Consider the following 18,874-nt stretch of genomic DNA (forward strand, 5'->3'; position numbering starts at 1 on the left):
AGATACATAACTTTTCGCGGGAACTTTGTAATATACATTATAAATGATAAATTATGATCGAAAGTCTTTAATCTACAATATTAACAAATATCATGGTAAACATAATAAGTCCTACCTTTTTGAGTATATAAAACAGACTGGCCTTAAAAAAGTCTTTTTAATTTTAGAAACAAGAGAAAAAAAGTCATCCATGTAGGGAAAACGTCTTTTTAGGAGATTTTTACAAGTGGAAGCGTTATTTATATCCAAATTCTTTGTGATGTCGTAATATTTTGACAAAATCTTGTGCGTGCTTTAGCGATTTATATTATTATATATTTATTTACTCTCTTTAATGAGAGGTGTGTGGGAAACTAGTATCAAGCGGAGAGCAAATATTTTGACAGGAGTGCCAAGAAACCTTGAGCATATCGTGAGTAGTGAGATGTCCAATGTATCCTAAACGGGTTAGGATAAAGTCGATAGAGCTCAATGGCTGAGCGCCTCAGCCCTCGAAGCTCCGAGGTGAACGCCTTGGAACAACGAGGCTATCTCATCGGCAAGAAGATCGGTCAAGGGTCGTACGCCACTGTCCACCTGGCAGAGTACTGCGATGCATCCAGCCCCAAGCGGATGCACCTTGCGTGCAAAATATTCGACAAGGAAAAAGCGCCTAGAGATTTTTTAGAGAAGTTTTTCCCTCGCGAACTAGACATCTTGACTAAGATTGAAAACCCTCATATCATACAAGTGCACAGTATATTGCAGCGAGGACCGAGGGTGTTCATCTTTATGCGCTATGCCGACAATGGAGACTTGTTAGACTTCATAAAGCGCAATGGCGTTGTGCCGGAAAATCAGGCCAAGCTGTGGTTCCGACAGATGGCTAGCGGCCTACAGTATCTGCACAGTAAGAACATAGCGCACCGAGACCTTAAATGTGAGAACATACTGCTGTCTAGACGCTTCAATGTAAAACTGGCCGATTTCGGGTTTGCAAGATTTTGCACTGACGGAGATAATCGCCGCGTTCTCAGCCAAACATATTGTGGCTCCGCCGCATACGCCGCTCCAGAGGTGGTGAGTGGAACACCTTACAATCCGAAGCTCGCCGATGTTTGGTCTCTTGGAATCATTCTGTTCATCATGTTGAACGCGTCGATGCCGTTCGATGATTCGAATTTGCGTAAATTGCTTAAGGATCAGATGTCGCGTAACTGGGTGTTTCGTTCGAGGATTCGCGATACAGTGTCGACAGCAGCCAAGTCGATCGTGCGTCACATTTTGGAGCCGGACATAACGCTACGGCTGACGTTGGATCGAGTGCTGTCGCACGAGTGGACTCGCCCGCGCAAGGACAAGAGCGCGAGTCTCATGGGGCGGCTGGTGCAGTCGGCGCCGTCTCCGCCGCACGCGGGCGGCAAACGCGAGCACGACGAGGCCGGCGCGGGCACGTCGGCCGGCGTGCGCGTCTCCGGCGACCACCGCGACACCGAGCGAGAGCGGCACGACGATATCAACATGCGCTCGCACAACTAAACCACAACAACCAACAAACCGGCGGAATCTAATGCCATCGCACAAAAAGTGATTTGCTCTTTCCAATTTTTGGACCTCAAAAATCGAAATTTACTTTATTATTTTTATTTTTTCTTATTGACGATTTAACTATTGTTTATCGCCAATAAAGAAATTTTTATTTTTTATTAAATTAATGAAAACCCAATTCATCTTTTTCATTTATTTACACATTTAAGTAAGTACAGTCAAGTGCAAGATATCGACACGGCCTAAGTTACAAAAATATGACTTTATGCACTTAGCATTAGGTCGTGTAGGTATACATATTTTTGTAACTTTGGCCGTGTCGATATCTTTGCACTTGACTGTACCTACATGTTAACGACAACTTGTTCTGAAATATAACTGTAATTTAATACTGAATCGTTTTTCGACGCAGCTCCAATGGCTTGAATGCTTCTTTTAAAGCCTCTCATAATCTTAAGATCGAAGAACACTTGCGTCGTAGGGTCCGCTTAATAGCATGATCCGGCTGCAAGATCGCTACGTTCATCGAGTATTTAATTAAAAATGAATAATGTGTGTTGTGTTGTTATTTAAAATTATAAAAGGAGCAGTTCTTATGTTTCAGCTGGGTTGCCTATCGAAATATCAAACATCATGATGATGTGGGTCCTGCGGCGTCCTGCTGCGGTGGCCTGTTGCGCTGCTGCAGGCAAAAACAAGCAGCTGCCTATCCTAGAATTGACCCACTGCACGCCAATGTGTGAGTTTAACATCTAGTAGCACTCTGTACCCGTAGTGTAAGTTTTCGGTTACAAAATACGTCTCGATCGCGTTCGCGTTAAAATCTCAATTTGTATGGAAACACGAACATCGCAAACGTTCAGCTAGAGGCGCTGTTCGTGTTTGCATACAAATTGAGATTTTAACGCTAACGCGATCGACACGTATTTTGTAACCGAAAACTTAACTAAGGACACGGTTGAGTTTGAAACGCGACTGTGTTGCAGTGGCGGATTTAAGTTTTTTAGGAGTGTAGGCCACTTTATATCCGCCGCCCTATGTAACTTTCTAAAATAATAATTTTGTCGTTGAAATCTGCCGCCCATTTCCCTAGTATACGGCCTATTGACTGCTGTGTTGTTTATTGGTGATGGATGATAGTTGGGTTTGTATGCATGATTTGTGTGTGTTCTTACAGTGTGGAGCTATAGAGGAGTTGCTGAACACACATTTGTTGCATGGTGTCTTGTAGCTGATGTAGCTATCATAAGGTCGCGGCCCCGCGGATGAGCAAAGTAATGTAAAATGTTTTTAGTTGATAATTATATATACTTAGTTATTTTTCGCACAAACTACGGTAATAAACGAGTGCATGTTTCTATAGGTATACGATCAGCGATCACGTCAAGCTAGCTGACATAAAGAAGCCTTATTGTCTAAACGGAATCGTAATGACAATCTTTTATTTAGTTTCGCCTGTCCCGTTGTCTGTCTGTCTGTCTCTAATCGAATCTTGCAAGTTAAATTCGACCAACTTCCAGTAGTTGGATTTACTTACTTGAAATTTGGTATCCTTATGTAAATTGCGTGACAATACAATAATCTGGTAGTGACATCCTGGTAGTCCGGCCAGGATCGTCTCCACAGGACGGAACTCTTCAACGGTTAATGGCATCGACTTGAAATTTGGTATGCAAATGAAGTTTGGGTGACAATACAAGTACAGTCAGCAAAAAAAACTTGTATTAAAAATTAACTTTTTACCAAAAACTTATTAACCTATATAGAGTGAGAGCAGAAAGAGCTGGTATGATCGCGAACGAAGTCGCGTGTTAGACAAAACGATCTCAGGCCAATTCATCAGGCGAAAGAAGGGCGAATGCCGTCTAGGCAAAGGTGTAAGTATATTCAAATACATATTCATTAATAAATTTTATTTATTCGCCGTCTCGAACCGCTTTGGCGGAAACTGAGTATGAGCTGAAAGTGATTTGAACCCAGCTGTATGCTATAGTCAACACGTTCGTCACTTCGTTAAAGTCCACTTTTGGAGGAGATATAGCATACACAATCACTTTTATATATGTAACCCTCGTATATCTGGGGACCTGGAAAAACGATTCAATGTTACAAAAATCATCACCCTTCCTTTTGGCTTTGCCGCAGGCGGGTAAAAAGGGTTGGAGCTGGAACGATTTTGTCAAGTTTCTAGCTCGAAAGTGTCGCATTTAAAACGCTCATGATACAATAACTCTATTGTCTTGGGTCCTAATTAGCTAGTTGCCATGCAAATGCCCAATGCAAAAATGTTTGGATTTTTAATATCCACATGGGCCTCTTGCTGGTGCTGCTATGTGAGCTGCGCCAGCCAGCGGTATTTTTAGGGTTCCGTAGTCAACTAGGAACCCATATAGTTTCGCCATGTCTGTCCGTCTGTCTGTCTGTCTGTCTGTCTGTCCGCGGGTAAGCACAGAGACCGGTAGTACTAGAAAGCTGTAATTTGATATGAATATACATATCAGTCACGCCGACAACCAGCTCGCTAATCAATAAAAAGACAGTGAAATTAAAGGTATTCTTTCTAGGTTGTACCCCTCCCTCTTACCATCAGACGCTAATCCAGTGTCACGGGTGCTGTATTTTAGGGTACCTCCCATAGACGTAAAGTGGGGGTGATTTTAGGGTTCCGGAGCCAAAATGGCAAAAACGGAACCCTTATAGTTTCGCCATGTATGTCTGTCTGTCTGTGTCTGCCCGTCCGCGGCTTTGCTTAGGGACTATCAATGCTAGAAAGCTGTAATTTTGCACGGATATATAGGTAAACTATGCCGACAAAATGGTACAATTCAAAATTCAAAAAAAAATTTTTTTTGGTACATAAAGTGGGGGTGATTTTTTTTCTCATCCAACCCTATAGTGTAAGGTATCGTTGGATAGGTCTTTTAAAACCATTAGGGGTTTGCTACGACGATTTTTCGATCCAGTTATTTGTTTGCGAAATATTCAACTTTAAAGTGCAAATTTTCGTTAAATTGGAGCGTCCCCCCCCCTCACTCTAAAATCTAAAGCGGTGGGTGGAAAAATTTGAAAAAATTCAGTATGGTAGTAAGTATATTAAACTTTCAAGGAAAACTATAACGGCTAAGTTTGCTTGAGAAGTTTTAGTAGTTTACGAGTAAATAGCAGCCTCAGGTTTAAAATATACCTAAACTTGGAAGATTGCATATAAAGTACGAAATCCTTAGAAAAATATTACTTAATGTTTTCGTAATGGCTACAGAACCCTATCCGGGGGCGTGTACGACACGCTCTTGGCCGGTTTTTATTTAAATCAGCCATTTGATTGCAATCGCGAGCGCAAGAAACGTTAGGCAATACGGCCTGGTCTAATACGAAATACATATTAATATACCTACTTACCCGCAAATAAACGTTGGTCGTGTACCCAAACAAACCAATTGAACCTTCCTTGTCGTACACATGAGTTCCCTCTCTCTTTCTACCTGTAAATATTAAGACCTTGGTACCTACCTAACCTACCCATACGTACCTACGTACGTACCTACCCATAATTCGCTGAACATTGTACCTAAATACCTTAACCTGACATAGGTACATAGATGGGTGAATTGCAAAAAAATTGTACCTACATAGTTAAGGGCTTTAGTTAAGAAAACTTGACTAAACTAAGCCCTAAGTTTTTTTAACTAAGCCCTTAACTGTGTGTAGTCAAGTGTAAAAAGATGAACTTATTCAAAGTTTCAAAAATAAGTAAGTAGGTACCACAGACGTCTTATTCCGAAGCAATAAGGTCGTAGTAACATATTTTTGAGTGGTTCGAATAGATAATTATTTTTGCACTTTGACTATATAACATTTTTTGCGGTTCACCATTTTAGGGTTCCGGAGCCAAAATGACAAAAACGGAACCCTTATAGTTTCGCCATGTCTGTCTGTCTGTCTGTCCGTCCGCGGCTTTGCTCAGGGACTATCAATGCTAGAAAGCTGTAATTTTGCACGGATATATAGGTAAACTATGCCGACAAAATGGTACAATTAAATGTAAAAAAAAAATTTTTTTAGGGTACCACAAAGTGGGGGTGATTTTTTTTTCTCATCCAACCCTATAGTGTGGGGTATCGTTGGATAGGTCTTTTAAAACCATTAGGGGTTTGCTATAAACGATTTTTAGATTCAGTGATGTGTTTGCGAAATATTCAACATTAAAGTGCAAATTTTCATTAAAATCTAGCGTCTCCCCCTCTAAAATCTAAACCGGTGGGTGGAAAACTTTGAAAAAATTCAGGATGGTAGTAAGTATATCAAACTTTCAAGGAAAAGTATAGCGGCCAAGTTTGCTTGAGAATTATTAGTAGTTTATGAGTAAATAGCAGCCTAAGGTATAAAATATACCTAAACTTGGAAGATTCCGTATAAAATACGAAATCCTTAGAAAAATATTACTTAATGTTTTCGTAATGGATACCGAACCCTATTTTGGGCGTGTCCGACACGCTTTTGGCCGGTTTTTATATCTACTTACATAGTTAAGGGCTTTAGTTAAGAAAACTTAATTGATTCCTTTGTGTTACGAAAGTTACCCATATACTTTTTATGACTAACTTTCATAACACAAAGGAATCAATTAAGTGTTCTTAACTAAAGCCCTTAACTATGTACAATTTTTTTGCAATTCACCCAGATTTTAAATCTAAGTGTAACAGTCCAACGGTCTAACACGAGGTAGGTAGGTCAGGTATGTTGTACGGTGAAAGCGATCACACTACTGATTTGATAACCATAATAGATTAGATACCGTAAACTGCTTCAACTTTGCCTTCTGGCCCCAACATTGCCTGATACGGTTTAGAGTCGACAACTTAGCACCCTTTAGGTTTTTAAACTTTTATCCCCCCGTAGTAAATAATTCCCGTGTAGATAAAAGCGTAAAACCTATAAGAGTGCTAAGTAATCGACTCTAAATCGAGTCATACACACACAAACATCACGCCTGGTCTTTACTACGAAGTGCAAAATTCGAACTTCGTGTCTTGCCGTCCCGCTGACGATTATGTTGTTTAGAACGAGAGTGAGAGGGATACGGTACGATACGAACTTCGATTTTCGAATTTCGTAGTAGTACCTCCTGTGTATTCCCAAATGGGGTAGGGTAGGCAGACACGAAACGTAACCGCTTCGAACTCACTTTTATTAGTTTTAGGTTTAAAGTTTGACAAAAATGGTACAATAGTGACAGGGTTGCTAGCCTGTCGCCTACGGTATACCTACTTACCTTAACCTATATCCTTAGTCGCCTCTTACGACATCCACGGAATAAATGAGGAGGTGTAATTCTAACCAGATTCCACACGGCATATCTCGAATCTTGGGTGTTGAATATGTGTTTAAATATGTATCCACTATTTAAGTGAGTAGGTACCTAACTATATTTATTCCTAACCTAATACCTATAACACAAGCTTTGCTTCCTTTGCGACTAGGTCAGCTGGTGTTGGAGTAGGAATAGGTGGAACTTAAATAGGTACCCTAGAAATGGGAAACGAAATAGAGGTCGACAACGCAAAAGATGGGAGGACGAACTCAAATTAACAGTTGGTTACAATTGGAGAAGAGTTGCAAAGGATAGAGGTCAATGGAAATCACTAGAGGAGGCCTTTGCCAGGAGGCACACCGAACTCCGGGATATATTATAAAAAAAAACGGAATATTAAGGAGTTCCGGGTTATAAAGGCTGTATTATTATTATTAAATAGGTACCGTATTAATTATTTTAAAATCAAGATAAATGTATCTTACCAAACTCATAAACATATTCATAAGTGGCCATGACTGCATCAAATGCAGCAAGGTAAAAAAAAAATAGGCGGAGTAGACTACTCGTTGCCATTTGAGGTTAAATACTTAGGTAACAATTTTTTTTACACTTGACTGTGGTGTTTGTTGATGTGAAAGACCGTTGTGCTAGTTTCATGTTTGTACCTAGTAGAAAATTCGTTATCTACTTGTTCAGGTGAAATAAGCTGTAGCCACTTAATTTAATACCTAATTAAAAATTACCTAATCCGAGTAACTAACTCAGTCACACCTATTGAGAATTTTCCTAAAGGTACTTATGCACATATTCGCGAATAAGTATACCTGCTCCTAAGGCTGTTAACACACTGACGCCGCAACCTGCTGCGATTTTTAAATTAACAACAGAATCTTGTCTTGTATACAAAAATCGCCCAATTTTCATGCGGCAAATTTTCAATAAGTATCTATAAAATTATGATCGACTCTAACTCGTCAAATTGAAAAATTAACCTGTTACTATGTTGTGATAGTTTTCCTTTTACCCGACTGCAAGGAGAGGTGTATAATGTTTTTCGAGCGGATCTTGTATGTAAGTATGTAATATTCTTTTCATCTCTCCTGTTCGGAAAGTTTAATTTTCATGGATTGATAGATGGGTGGAAAATTACGTTTTCATCTCTAGGGTGGAAAGTATTTTTTTTTTTGCGATTAGTCACGGAGTCGAAGATAATTGAGTTACGTCAATGGCACTTTTTTTTCACGTTTCGGCCTGGCCATCTAGATAGATTCACGTCGTGACCAAGGAGCTTATATAGGTACCTATAACACTGGAGGTTTAACGCCAAACATCCTTTTGAAACAAGAAATTTGACTTTTATTATGTCACGAATAAATTCTAATTTTTTGAAAGTTATTCTTGAAATGTGGAAGAAAGAGATAGAATATATATAAATCAGTGACAAAGGTCAAACTTCTTTGTTCGGCGTTCAACCTCCAGTTTTGTATATAAGCTCCTTGGTCGTGTCGTGACCAACTCGTTTTTTTTTTATAGTCGGACGTGGCAAGTGGCCAGTGCGAAAAGGTTGGAGGTTGGATATCAGTAAATTTAATTTATTATTATTCTCTTCTTTTTTGTAGTATTTTACTTTCCTCACAGTCGAAATGAAAAGTAGAGTGTCTAACTCGGGTGAAATTACCCATTTCCCATCTCACTTCGTTCGAGCGCCAGAAATATCTCGGGTGAAATGGGTCACTTTCCACCCTTGGTTATCAATCTACTATTATTACCGCATCTCTTAAACCGCTGGGCGGATTTAGACAGCTAAGGTATTATTAGATTTGTCCCGACAACCCAAGTGTCATTATATAGGTGACGTTACAGAAAATTAAACATGGCGGCTGTGAGATGCGAATAATGGGGGTCAACAATAGTACATTGTGTATTAAGCTTAGGGGCGTAAGGAGGGGATTACTAACGAGAGTCTATTTTATCTTTTAATGACCCGAGTTTGTAATTCCCTACGGCCCGTGATACACACAATGATTTTCATCACATTGCGAGGAAAAAAATGCAAAAACTTAAAATATATTTTGTCCAAACACTTCACAGCTCAGCTAAAGAAAGACGCTAAGAAAACAACTGAATAAAATACGGCTACCCGCCAATACAGGCGGCTACTACAAAATTCGAAAATCGAAGTTCGTGTCTTACCGTTCCTCGCACTCTCGTATTAAATAATATCAGCGTCAGGAAAACGATATGAACTTCGATTTTCGAATTTCGTGGTAGCCCCCCTAATTGACACTTTTTTCAAGTCTTACCATAGATAATACTAAGAACCGTGTTTAGTTTAAAATTCGAATGGTCTTACGGCCAGATTATTCCAACTTGCTTAAAAAAATATTTACTAAAACTATTGTAAAACAATTTTATATAAGTAAGTAAATTTAAAATATAAAAATAACGAAGTTTCATGAAGCTTGGCAAAGTTTTATGGTGTAAAATTAGGTTATACTTAAGTTTTAAAGATTTAAATAAAACGTTGGCTGACTTGAAACCTCTTTAGTCTGAAATGACTAGTCATAACTCATAACTCCCTTGAGGAGGAAAACTATACGTAAATCCATAATTCCCGCGGGAATTATTGAGGCCATTGTATTTTAGTATACAGGCATGGAATAACGTCTTTGACGAGCAAGTGTGATGAAAAATTGTTTTTTTCTAATACGACTAATATGGATATCAAAGTCAAGAGCTCATCTTAAGGATTTCAAAAAACGATTTCATGACTGTTATATACTAAACTAGTATTTAGGTTATTCGCACACGTAAATCATTAGATCCAGCAACTGAATTAAAATTTAAGGGATTTAAAAAAAATCCCGTGGGTATTCTCGAAAATTAAATTGCGGTTTTCATTGACGTTAGGTACTTACATTAAAAACACTTATGACTCAAAACTCAGCGGTTGTTATTTCGAGATACCATCCCTATCCCGTGGGAATATCGTATTAAAAAAAGTAGCCTATGTTTTATTCCAGATGCCCAGCTATCTAAATACCAAATTTCATCCAAATCCGTCCAGCCGTTTACTTAAAACTTACGCATTTATAATACTAGTGTTTACACAAGGCTTCACGCACGTAAATCATTATATCCAGCAGCAGCTGAATTAAAATTTAGGGATTTTTTAAAAGTTCCAGTGGAAATACCTAAAAATTCAATCGTGGTTTTCATTGACGTTCATTAAAAACAATCATGTCAAATTTTATGACTCTAAGCCCAGCGGTTGTTGTTTCGATATTTTATACCTAGGTATCCCGGTGAATATCGGAATAAAAAATAGCCTATGTTTTATTCCAGATGTCCAGCTATCTTCAATCTTCATACCAAATTTCATCGGCCAAGTACGGGCAAACGGCCAGTATTAAATTAGCTAAAATAATAATGCAACTCGCTTAGACATTTAGTTAGCATATGTTGCAGTTTCAGGGCATAGTAGGTATACTTAGAGGACGACGTAGGAATTTGCATTAAACGCAACCTGAGGCCGAATTGCCTAACGTTTCTGAAGCTTGTAACCACAATCAAATGACAGTTTTTGCATGCGAAATCTGTCATTTCGCAATTATTATATTTATTATATTTTTCTAGGTCAATTGGTGTCAAGTGTCCCATGATATTTATTTATTTTATTTATTTATTTGATTGCGATCGCGAGGCGAGGGTTAGAAACTGTAGGCTATACGGCCTCTGATTTAAAGTCTAGCGTAGCGTAATCATAATCAATTCCTTCTCTCGATTCTGAACAAACTACCTTCAGGTTTTCAATTATTCAATTAACACCCAGTATAACCATGCAAAAGTACAGGCAGTAACAGTCTCTCAGCTTAGCTGCGATCGGACGGACGTGACAGACAGACGGACAGACATGGTGAAACTATAATAAGAGTTTTTTTGTAAGACGCTAGTAGTATAGTAATCTGTTAATCTCGATTCCGAGAAGTGATCAATCTGATTTACATTAGCCGCAAAAATAATAGTCATTCAGTTCATCAGTCAAGTTCCCAATCCGCACTGGGTCAACGTGGAAACCACGGCCGAAGCCCTCTCATTCTGAGAGGATACCTTTGGCCTGCAGTGGGATGTATATAGATCGAGATAAAAAATAGAAGATTGTTCAATAAGGGACTAAAACAAGCCATAACGAAACGAGCTGTTTAGCCACAGATACAATACAGAGTGGGTATAGTTCGAGTGTCGTTATGGTTGTTTAGTCTCGCTTTAACCACTCTGCTTTACACTTTTACATGTACTTAAGGAAAAAACCGACGTTCTATATACTAAATTAAAATATTACTTTTTCCAACGTACGCTAAATCCGAGTACCTAATGGACATCTGTTCAAAATTCAAATAGCAAAAAAAAGCAGTAGCAGTTATTCGCGGTTTATTTATTTATTTATTTTTTGTTAAGTGACGCTTTAAATGCTTGCATCAAAGGCTTGCATAAGTATTTAGCCAACAGATTGAAACTTGAATACAATTTTAAAACTAATTGGACTATGTATAAGTAGTAAAATTAATATATTATAATTAAATAGATTCATCCATTCAGTTGTCATTTTGAGGTTATTTCCACGCCCTAAAAATTGTCTCTACACAATCACTGAAAATGGCGATAATCCTCCAGTTGTAAAGGGGTTTACAGCTGTAAATTAAAAAATAAATACTTTAAGTCCCTAGAGAGCCTTAGAGATTACAATGAGCTTTAGTTCTCGATATACAGGGACTAAAGTAATATTTTAAGAGCATGAGAAGTGAAAAAAACATGAGGAATCAAACAGCTACAACTTTAATGCTCAATTATATATATTTTTCAATTTAATCTAGAACGGCTAAGGCAACAAGCGAGTAGCTGCTCATAGTGATTTGGTACCACCAGTACGATATAGTCACTATGTTGGTGTGCTCGTTAAAGTTCACACTTGGAGAATTTATGGCGTATACGGTCACTTTGACATATGAAACTCTCATATTACTGGGAACCTAAAAAAATAAAATCAATAAACTGCCGAAAATTCTCGAATATGGCCGATCAGAAAAATGTGATTAAAATTAGTCGGAAAAAACATGCCATGAGTGTGTCGGGAACGCCTGAGATAGGGTTCCGTAGTCATTATAAAAAAATCATCATTTTGAATTGTGAAAAAAATTTAGGATGGTAGTAAGTACCTATATCAAATTTACTTACAAGGAAAATTATAACAGCTAAGATTGCTTGAGAATTATTAGTATAGTTTAAGAGTAAAATAATAGCAGCCTAAGGTATAAAATACTTTTAGGTGCTTTATTATTTCGTAATGGCTACGGAAGTGTCCGACACGCTCTTGACCGGTTTTTAAGAATCCTAATTTATTTACTACGAAGTGCAAAATTCGAACTTCATATCTTGCCTTGCCATCCCGCTGACACTTATATTTTTTAATACGAGAATGAGTGGGACAGTACGATACGAACTTCGATTTTCGTGTTTCATAGGAGCCCCCCTGCTGCTTGATTTTCGTATCAAAATACCTACGTGTACATTAATGTGGGTGCTGTACTGAAACAAAAACATGCTACCATCCTTATGGTACTCGTGCGATCCGCCTTTCCTTTCACCTGTAACAATGGGGAATGGATGAAAAAATTAGAAACACTTGAAACTTTTTTTATCAATATGAATAACCTTTCTAATTAACAGAAAAAAATATCAGATGTCTATAGCATCAATTAATTTGAAACAATTAAAGAGTTTTCTTTACCGCTTTATTACGATAGTCTGCGTCGGTTACGGGTTGTTCCATAGCCCAGACCAAAAAAAATGAAAATTATGTGTTGTTGTTTCTTTAAAAAAATATGGCTCTGTCCATCGGGGGATAATTTTGCCAGTGTCTAGTAGTTTTTGCCGTTGTACGGTAAAAAAATTCTAGAAAACGAAATATGAGAGGTAATGGTGGATGAACGATGACAGCGCGACCCCAACTTATTAATCCAAAAAAAAATTTGTGTTTTTGACCTCTCTTTGACTTGACTCTCTTTGCTTTGACTCGTTCGTTTTGACAGGTGACAGTGACACTCTTTACCGGCCCGGATAATAGCGACATGGAAATACCGACCTTGTTTGTCATGTACACGCCCATAGAAACTAACATGAGCTTCTATGGGTGTGAACATGAAAAACAGGGTCAGTATTTCCAAATCGGTATTATCCTTGCCGGTAAATAGTGACACCTGTAAAAACGATTGAGTCAAAGACACATAAATTCTTTTTTTACGTTTTTTTGTTCTGGGCTATGGAACAAACCGTAACCGGCTGGACTATCGTAATTTGGCAGTAAAGAAAACTCTTTAATTTTTTTTATTTAATGAACGCTACTTAAAAATCTGATATTTTTTTAGTTAATTAGAAAGGTTATAATTTATTGAATCAGGCGTTACTTTGCGGAGGTCCATATCAATGAACTAAAATAATTTCCTTGCTCACCCGCGTCCTTACGATAGCTAAGCTTATGCGAAATATGCGTGTTCATGCAGTTCCTCCACCTCCACACTGTAAGAACACACACAAATCACACAAACCCATCTATCACCACCACCACACTACACTGACGCGTTTCGAACTCAATCAGAGCTCATCTTCGGAGTGACACAACCGTACACCATGCTACCAGTTGTTAGACCACAACGTAGATTTCTTCTTTAAAAAAATGATAGGTATGATGTAGGTTTATCAATGATCAGGCCTCACTTTTAATTAAAAAAATATATATTTAAGGATATTCAATATTTACAAATTATTACTAAAAATTCATGGACTGAGTCACCAACTAAGAAGTTTTGCGTAGTTAAGATAACACGTTGCACCTATGTATAGTTAAACCTAATATAATTAAGTACTTACATGTTAAGTAAAACTAAAATAAAAAAAATGTTTACAAAATATACATACATACTTACATACATACGCTTGAAAAACATAACCCTCCTTCGGGCAGTTGGGTAAAAAGTTAACATTTCAGGAAAATGGGTAGAAATACGATAAAAAATATTATTCTTTTCCCATAATACCTAAGTAAATCAGCTGATTGGGCTTTTTAAATGGGAAGACGAAAAACATTTTTAATTTTAAGACACATTCACCCCTTAATTAAATAGTGTCGGGTCACCTTCAGTTTATATATCACAAAGATAAACATTAAATAATATAGAACTAGGTTATGTATATATAAAAATCACGTTAGATACTTAAATAAAATAAGTTATTAAAATTTATCATCATTTAATGATGATAACAATAAAATTCAATTTATTAAAATCTCAACCACGGGGAATTTGATTCTTGTGTACGCGGCAACACAGAACGGCGTTTAGGGTTCATGTTATTTTATTTTGTAATTTTGAAATTATACGATATTTACTGATAGTATGTGATCCCAGTGTCCTTCTTATTTCTTTTAGTATTATTTTTACTCAGTTTCACTGCGCAAACCGGCATTTTATTTCGGTTTATGACCAAAATTTAACAAAACATGCACCTTACGCACAGTTTGCAACGCGACTGACTCGACTCGGGCTCGGGTACGCCGAATTCGGCGTAGCGTACTATTTGTTGCCGCATTTAGCAAGTACCTACGCCGGCGGTATCTAGTCGAGCTCGAGCGAGCGCGCGAAACCAATCATTCATCTAAGTGTCGGAACCTGGTTTTTTAAGATTTTTTAGGATAGGTATAGGCGAAGTTCATTAAGTATGTTTCAGATAAAAAAAAAACATTTGATATGTCTTTCAGCTGTAAAAGGATGAGTCCAATATTAATAATTTCCTTTTTCTACTCCTCCGAAGGAGCAAGCTGGTACGAAATCCATGTTGAGAATGAACAAATCGTCGACTTTTTCATCGCAGTGCGCGCAGTCACAGAATAGTAATAGTACGCGCAGTGAATTTTGTGCAGCATGCAGCGCGATTCTAAAATCGTGCCGCAATAATTAAAACCGTAGTGCGCGCTTGGCCTTACACTAAACGAAACCACCCTTAAGGTAATACTTAATAATGTCGTGTCGAACTTACCAAACTCGAAAGTATATTCAAAGGTGGCCATGACTGCATCGAAAGTAGCTAGGTAAAAAATAGCTATCCCCAATAGACTACGCGCTGCCATTTATTGCTTATCACTAAAGTAAACGTCTATTTTTGCACATTTTTAATTAATTACTGTGTGTGTATTAAGTAACTACTACGTGGTTGATAATTATTAATTACCTTTCACGGTTTAACCACCAAATTGTGGTCATAATCCATTACAGTGTTACGACGTTAACGCCTTTACTTTACGTATAGTCCGAGCCTACTGCAGCCGATGAGAATCGAGTTGTTGCAACGCCATGCCACTGTTGTACAGTACGGGGTTTTTTGGTCTGCACCTTTGATCAATATACAGGTCGTGGTTTAAAATCAGTAATTTGTTGCGAAATTTTTATTATTTGTTAGTTTAAAGCTTGAAAAATAACTTATTCTACATTTACTTACCGAAAGTAGGACACTCCGGCCGATAAATCCTTTTTTCGGGCATTATTTTTACAACTTTTAAAAGAACACCGCGACATGGCGAAACGTAAACACGTGGCGAAATGTAGAAGTTATTTTTCAAGCTTTGCGTACGTTGGCTGTGTTTGGACCGAACTAAAACGAAATAAGAACTCACTCTGAGAGTGGAACCGTTAAGTTAACAGGAAACTAAAGTACCTATATATTATTATGTTGTATTTTTAAAAGTATTAACCTTAGCGGTCTCCCGACACCGACGACGCTTAGATAAAAAAAAGATACTAGGTACTTATGTTAAATTAACTAGGTAAGGCAAAAATTTTTCGGGAAATCAGCATAGTGCCCGCGGGATAGGGACAAACGAATTCTTCGCAGATGAAGTCGCGGGCAACAGCTAGGTAGTGCATAATTATTTTTTAACTTTTTAGTTGTCTTTTTTGGCGGCGTTTTTGTTTCGGGCTTTTCTTTATTTTTGCTGGCGTTTTTTGTGTCGGGGTTTTTTATTTTTTTTACTTTTTATTTATTTCATGTTTTTTAAACTGGTATATATTTTTTTTAAAAGTGTACTAGTGTGTCGGATATCTTAGCTGCAGCATCAGCTCATCGTGTTCCCACCATTGCGTTGTATGTAGAATCAAATACTGATCAAAAGGAATGAAACACGACATATCTACTATTATTATTTTCAAGAGTATACTGGTGTGCTGGATATCCTGGCTGCAGCATCAGCTCGTCATGTTGCCACCACTGCATTGTGTGTAGAATCAATTACTGATCAAAACGAATCCAAACACGATATATCTGCTATGGTTTTATCAAGAGTGTACCTACTAGTGTTCTGGATATCCTGGCTGCAGTATCAGGCCGAGAATTCCATAAATCCATAATCTTGCATAGTTATATAGCATACATGGGTATTTCAAATTTTCAGTCCCAAATATGTTTGAAAGTAAAGTAAATCCCATTATGCGTCTAAGTTTCCTACCGCAGCGAACAAAAGAGCTGATGATCTTGAAACGGCTAACCCGATTTTGATAAAAACATGTCTAGGAACCATCGCTAGAAAACCTGCTTTCATATAAAAAACGCATTTAAATCGGTCCACCCGATTAAGAGCTACGGTGCCACAGACACAGACACACAGACATACAACACAGACACGTAGCGGTATTGCTGGGACGTAGGTACTTCATGGGATGCCTCTAGTGAATAAATACACGCTTTAAATTTATAATAATTTAATTACTCTTGTACCCCTTTGGCAAAAATCCTGTAACTACTGAGGGTTATTTGCGTCCAGCTGTATTTTATCGACACCGTGTTCGTTTGCTCGTCGAAGTCCACTTTCGGAGATGATATAGCGTGCACATTCACTTTGATGTATGAAATCCGTGTATTTTTAGGTACCTACAAACATACAATATTATATTAAACTTCTCTTTCTTCATGTGAAAACTACTGATGTCCAAAGGAACTTTTAAAAATTGCGGAATTTTTCATATAGGAAAATTTCGAAAAATTCTCACAATTTTGTATGGAGATTGCAGTTCCGTTTCATAAATTAAAATTTCCTATATTTGTGGAAATTTCCGAATTTTTTCCACCTTTTGGAAACTTTCCGCAACTTGCACATCTGTAGTAAAACAATTAGTATTACTTTTCAGGAGAGTTAGACATTCTCTTTCAACGTACCTACACGTAGAAAGCGTTTTTACTAATTTAAACTTGATAAAAATAACTAAAACATTTAAAATATCGAGTGTTTATTCCTGCTGAGCTGGCAACGTTGCATTTTTTTTTCGATTATTCCATAAAAATTGAATGAAATTTAATAAATGTTGTCTGATAGAGCACTTCTTAATATATAAGTTAATGTTTCTACTCCAATAATTATTCGTTATAGACTTTTATAATCTTTAAAAAACGGTCATAATCATTAATTCGTTTTTAAGGAATATAAAATTCTATCAATAATTATTATTGGAGTAGACACATTACTTATATATTAAGAAGTGTTCTATCACAGAACATTTTTAATATTCATGTAATTTTTATGGAATAATCGAGGAAAACTAACAAAAATGCAACGTTGCCAGCTCAGCAGGAATAAACGCTCTTAAACATCGATAAAGAATTAGAGCAGTCTTGGAGATAATCACGGATTTCGGGGAGATGTAAGGTAGAAATCAAAATAATGCCATATTACTAATATTATAAACGCGAAAGTTTGTATGGATGGATGTTTGTTTGAATGTATGTTCGTTAATCTTTCACGCAAAAACTATTAAACAGATTTGAATGAAATTTGACACGCAGGTAATATATACCCTGGATTACCATAAAGGCTATTTTTTATCCCAATATTCCCACGGGATAGGGATAAAATCTCGAAATAATAAACGCTGGGTTTAGAATCATGAAATTTGGTACCTATGTAGGTAGCTGGTAGACATCTGAAATTACATATAGGCTACTATTTATTCCGATAATATTCCCACGGGATAGGGATAAAATCTCGAAATAACAACCGCTGGGCTTTGAGTCATGAAATTTGGGATGTAGGTAGTTAGCTTGGACATCTGGAATAACACATATGCTACTTTTTCACTTCTCATGCTCTGAAAGTAGATCAATACAGTTTTACGAGGCAGGAGTAAAGTGGGTACTTTAGTCCCGAGGGAGTAAAAGCAAATAAGTTTTTGATTTATTTCGAGTGACAGATAAACTCAATACTATACTCATAGTTATTGGCAAAAAATAATATTGTGTGTGGACCATTTTCATGACGAAAATGTTTCGTTCTTAGTCTACGTGGTCTTAGTTTTAGAAGGGGTGCCATTCTATTACTCCTGTTTGTGTATGGACCATTTCGCCGATGCGATTTTGTTATATCTGTGTCTGGTTGGAAGAAAATACTTACCGCGAAAACTTTGAAATTGTTGTAGAGTGTAAATTATAAACGATTAAAATAAATTTATTATTCTCACAATGTCGTCAAGTGATAGTGGAAATAAGTATGATGTCGAGCCTAATCTAGAAAGATTTATTTAAAAACCTATAAAAGTTTTATGGACTGGAGGAATAAGAAACGCATTAATTCTTTCACAGAAAGCGTTTTCTCGCAATCGAAGTGAAAAATAGAGTTTTTCACCTCGAGACTAAAATTCAATATAAACCCTCGGATAAATAGACCTCGGGTATATATTGGCTTATTTTAGTTCCTCAATAAAAAATATACTATTTATTCCGATATTCCCACGGGATAAGGATAAAATCTTGAAATTTCAACCGCTGGGTTTAGAGTATTGAAATCTTGGATAGTTGTTCTCGACACAGCCTCAATGAAGACCACGATCTAAATTTCGGAATTCCCAGAGGAATTTTGTAAAATCCCGGAATTTAAATCGAAAGAAAAGAAAAAAAAAAAATATTTATATTCAGCAGTGACACATTGTAAACTACTAG

At 37.2% G+C, this 18,874-nt stretch overlaps 3 protein-coding genes across 3 annotated transcripts; 1 reads left to right on the top strand and 2 right to left on the bottom strand.

Moving 5' to 3' along the window:
* The first annotated feature begins 177 nt into the window (after positions 1 to 177).
* Positions 178 to 1,705, top strand: Tssk (Testis-specific serine/threonine kinase). The gene has a single exon (XM_074094330.1). The coding sequence runs from the start codon at positions 472 to 474 to the stop codon at positions 1,516 to 1,518; it is 1,047 nt and encodes a 348-aa protein (XP_073950431.1). The 5' UTR covers positions 178 to 471; the 3' UTR covers positions 1,519 to 1,705.
* A 1,718-nt stretch (positions 1,706 to 3,423) lies between these two features.
* LOC141432343 (uncharacterized) lies at positions 3,424 to 7,510 on the bottom strand. The gene is made up of 3 exons (XM_074093884.1): positions 7,324 to 7,510; positions 4,927 to 5,009; positions 3,424 to 3,614 (listed from the first exon to the last, which is right to left on the bottom strand). The coding sequence occupies exons 1-3, from the start codon at positions 7,412 to 7,414 to the stop codon at positions 3,444 to 3,446; spliced, it is 345 nt and encodes a 114-aa protein (XP_073949985.1). The 5' UTR covers positions 7,415 to 7,510; the 3' UTR covers positions 3,424 to 3,443.
* Positions 7,511 to 11,681: 4,171 nt separating this feature from the next.
* LOC141432344 (uncharacterized) lies at positions 11,682 to 15,053 on the bottom strand. The gene is made up of 3 exons (XM_074093885.1): positions 14,933 to 15,053; positions 12,404 to 12,486; positions 11,682 to 11,871 (listed from the first exon to the last, which is right to left on the bottom strand). The coding sequence occupies exons 1-3, from the start codon at positions 15,021 to 15,023 to the stop codon at positions 11,707 to 11,709; spliced, it is 339 nt and encodes a 112-aa protein (XP_073949986.1). The 5' UTR covers positions 15,024 to 15,053; the 3' UTR covers positions 11,682 to 11,706.
* Between the last annotated feature and the right edge of the window lie 3,821 nt (positions 15,054 to 18,874).

Source organism: Choristoneura fumiferana, chromosome 11 (genome assembly GCF_025370935.1).
Source record: "Choristoneura fumiferana chromosome 11, NRCan_CFum_1, whole genome shotgun sequence".
Classification (NCBI taxonomy): Eukaryota; Metazoa; Arthropoda; class Insecta; order Lepidoptera; family Tortricidae; genus Choristoneura; species Choristoneura fumiferana.

Bases quoted from the DNA above. Each gene is read 5' to 3' on its own strand.
- LOC141432343 (XM_074093884.1), bottom strand. From the start codon at position 7,414: ATGGCAACGAGTAGTCTACTCCGCCTATTTTTTTTTTACCTTGCTGCA. The intron at 5,010-7,323 runs GTAAGATACATT...TAATATTTACAG, and splicing joins TGAATATGTTTATGAGTTTG to GTAGAAAGAGAGAGGGAACT. The intron at 3,615-4,926 runs GTAAGTAGGTAT...TCGTTTTTCCAG, and splicing joins CGACCAACGTTTATTTGCGG to GTCCCCAGATATACGAGGGT.
- Tssk (XM_074094330.1), top strand. From the start codon at position 472: ATGGCTGAGCGCCTCAGCCCTCGAAGCTCCGAGGTGAACGCCTTGGAA.
- LOC141432344 (XM_074093885.1), bottom strand. From the start codon at position 15,023: ATGGCAGCGCGTAGTCTATTGGGGATAGCTATTTTTTACCTAGCTACT. The intron at 12,487-14,932 runs GTAAGTTCGACA...CCATTGTTACAG, and splicing joins TGAATATACTTTCGAGTTTG to GTGAAAGGAAAGGCGGATCG. The intron at 11,872-12,403 runs GTAGGTATTTTG...TTATTTTTTTAG, and splicing joins GCACCCACATTAATGTACAC to GTTCCCAGTAATATGAGAGT.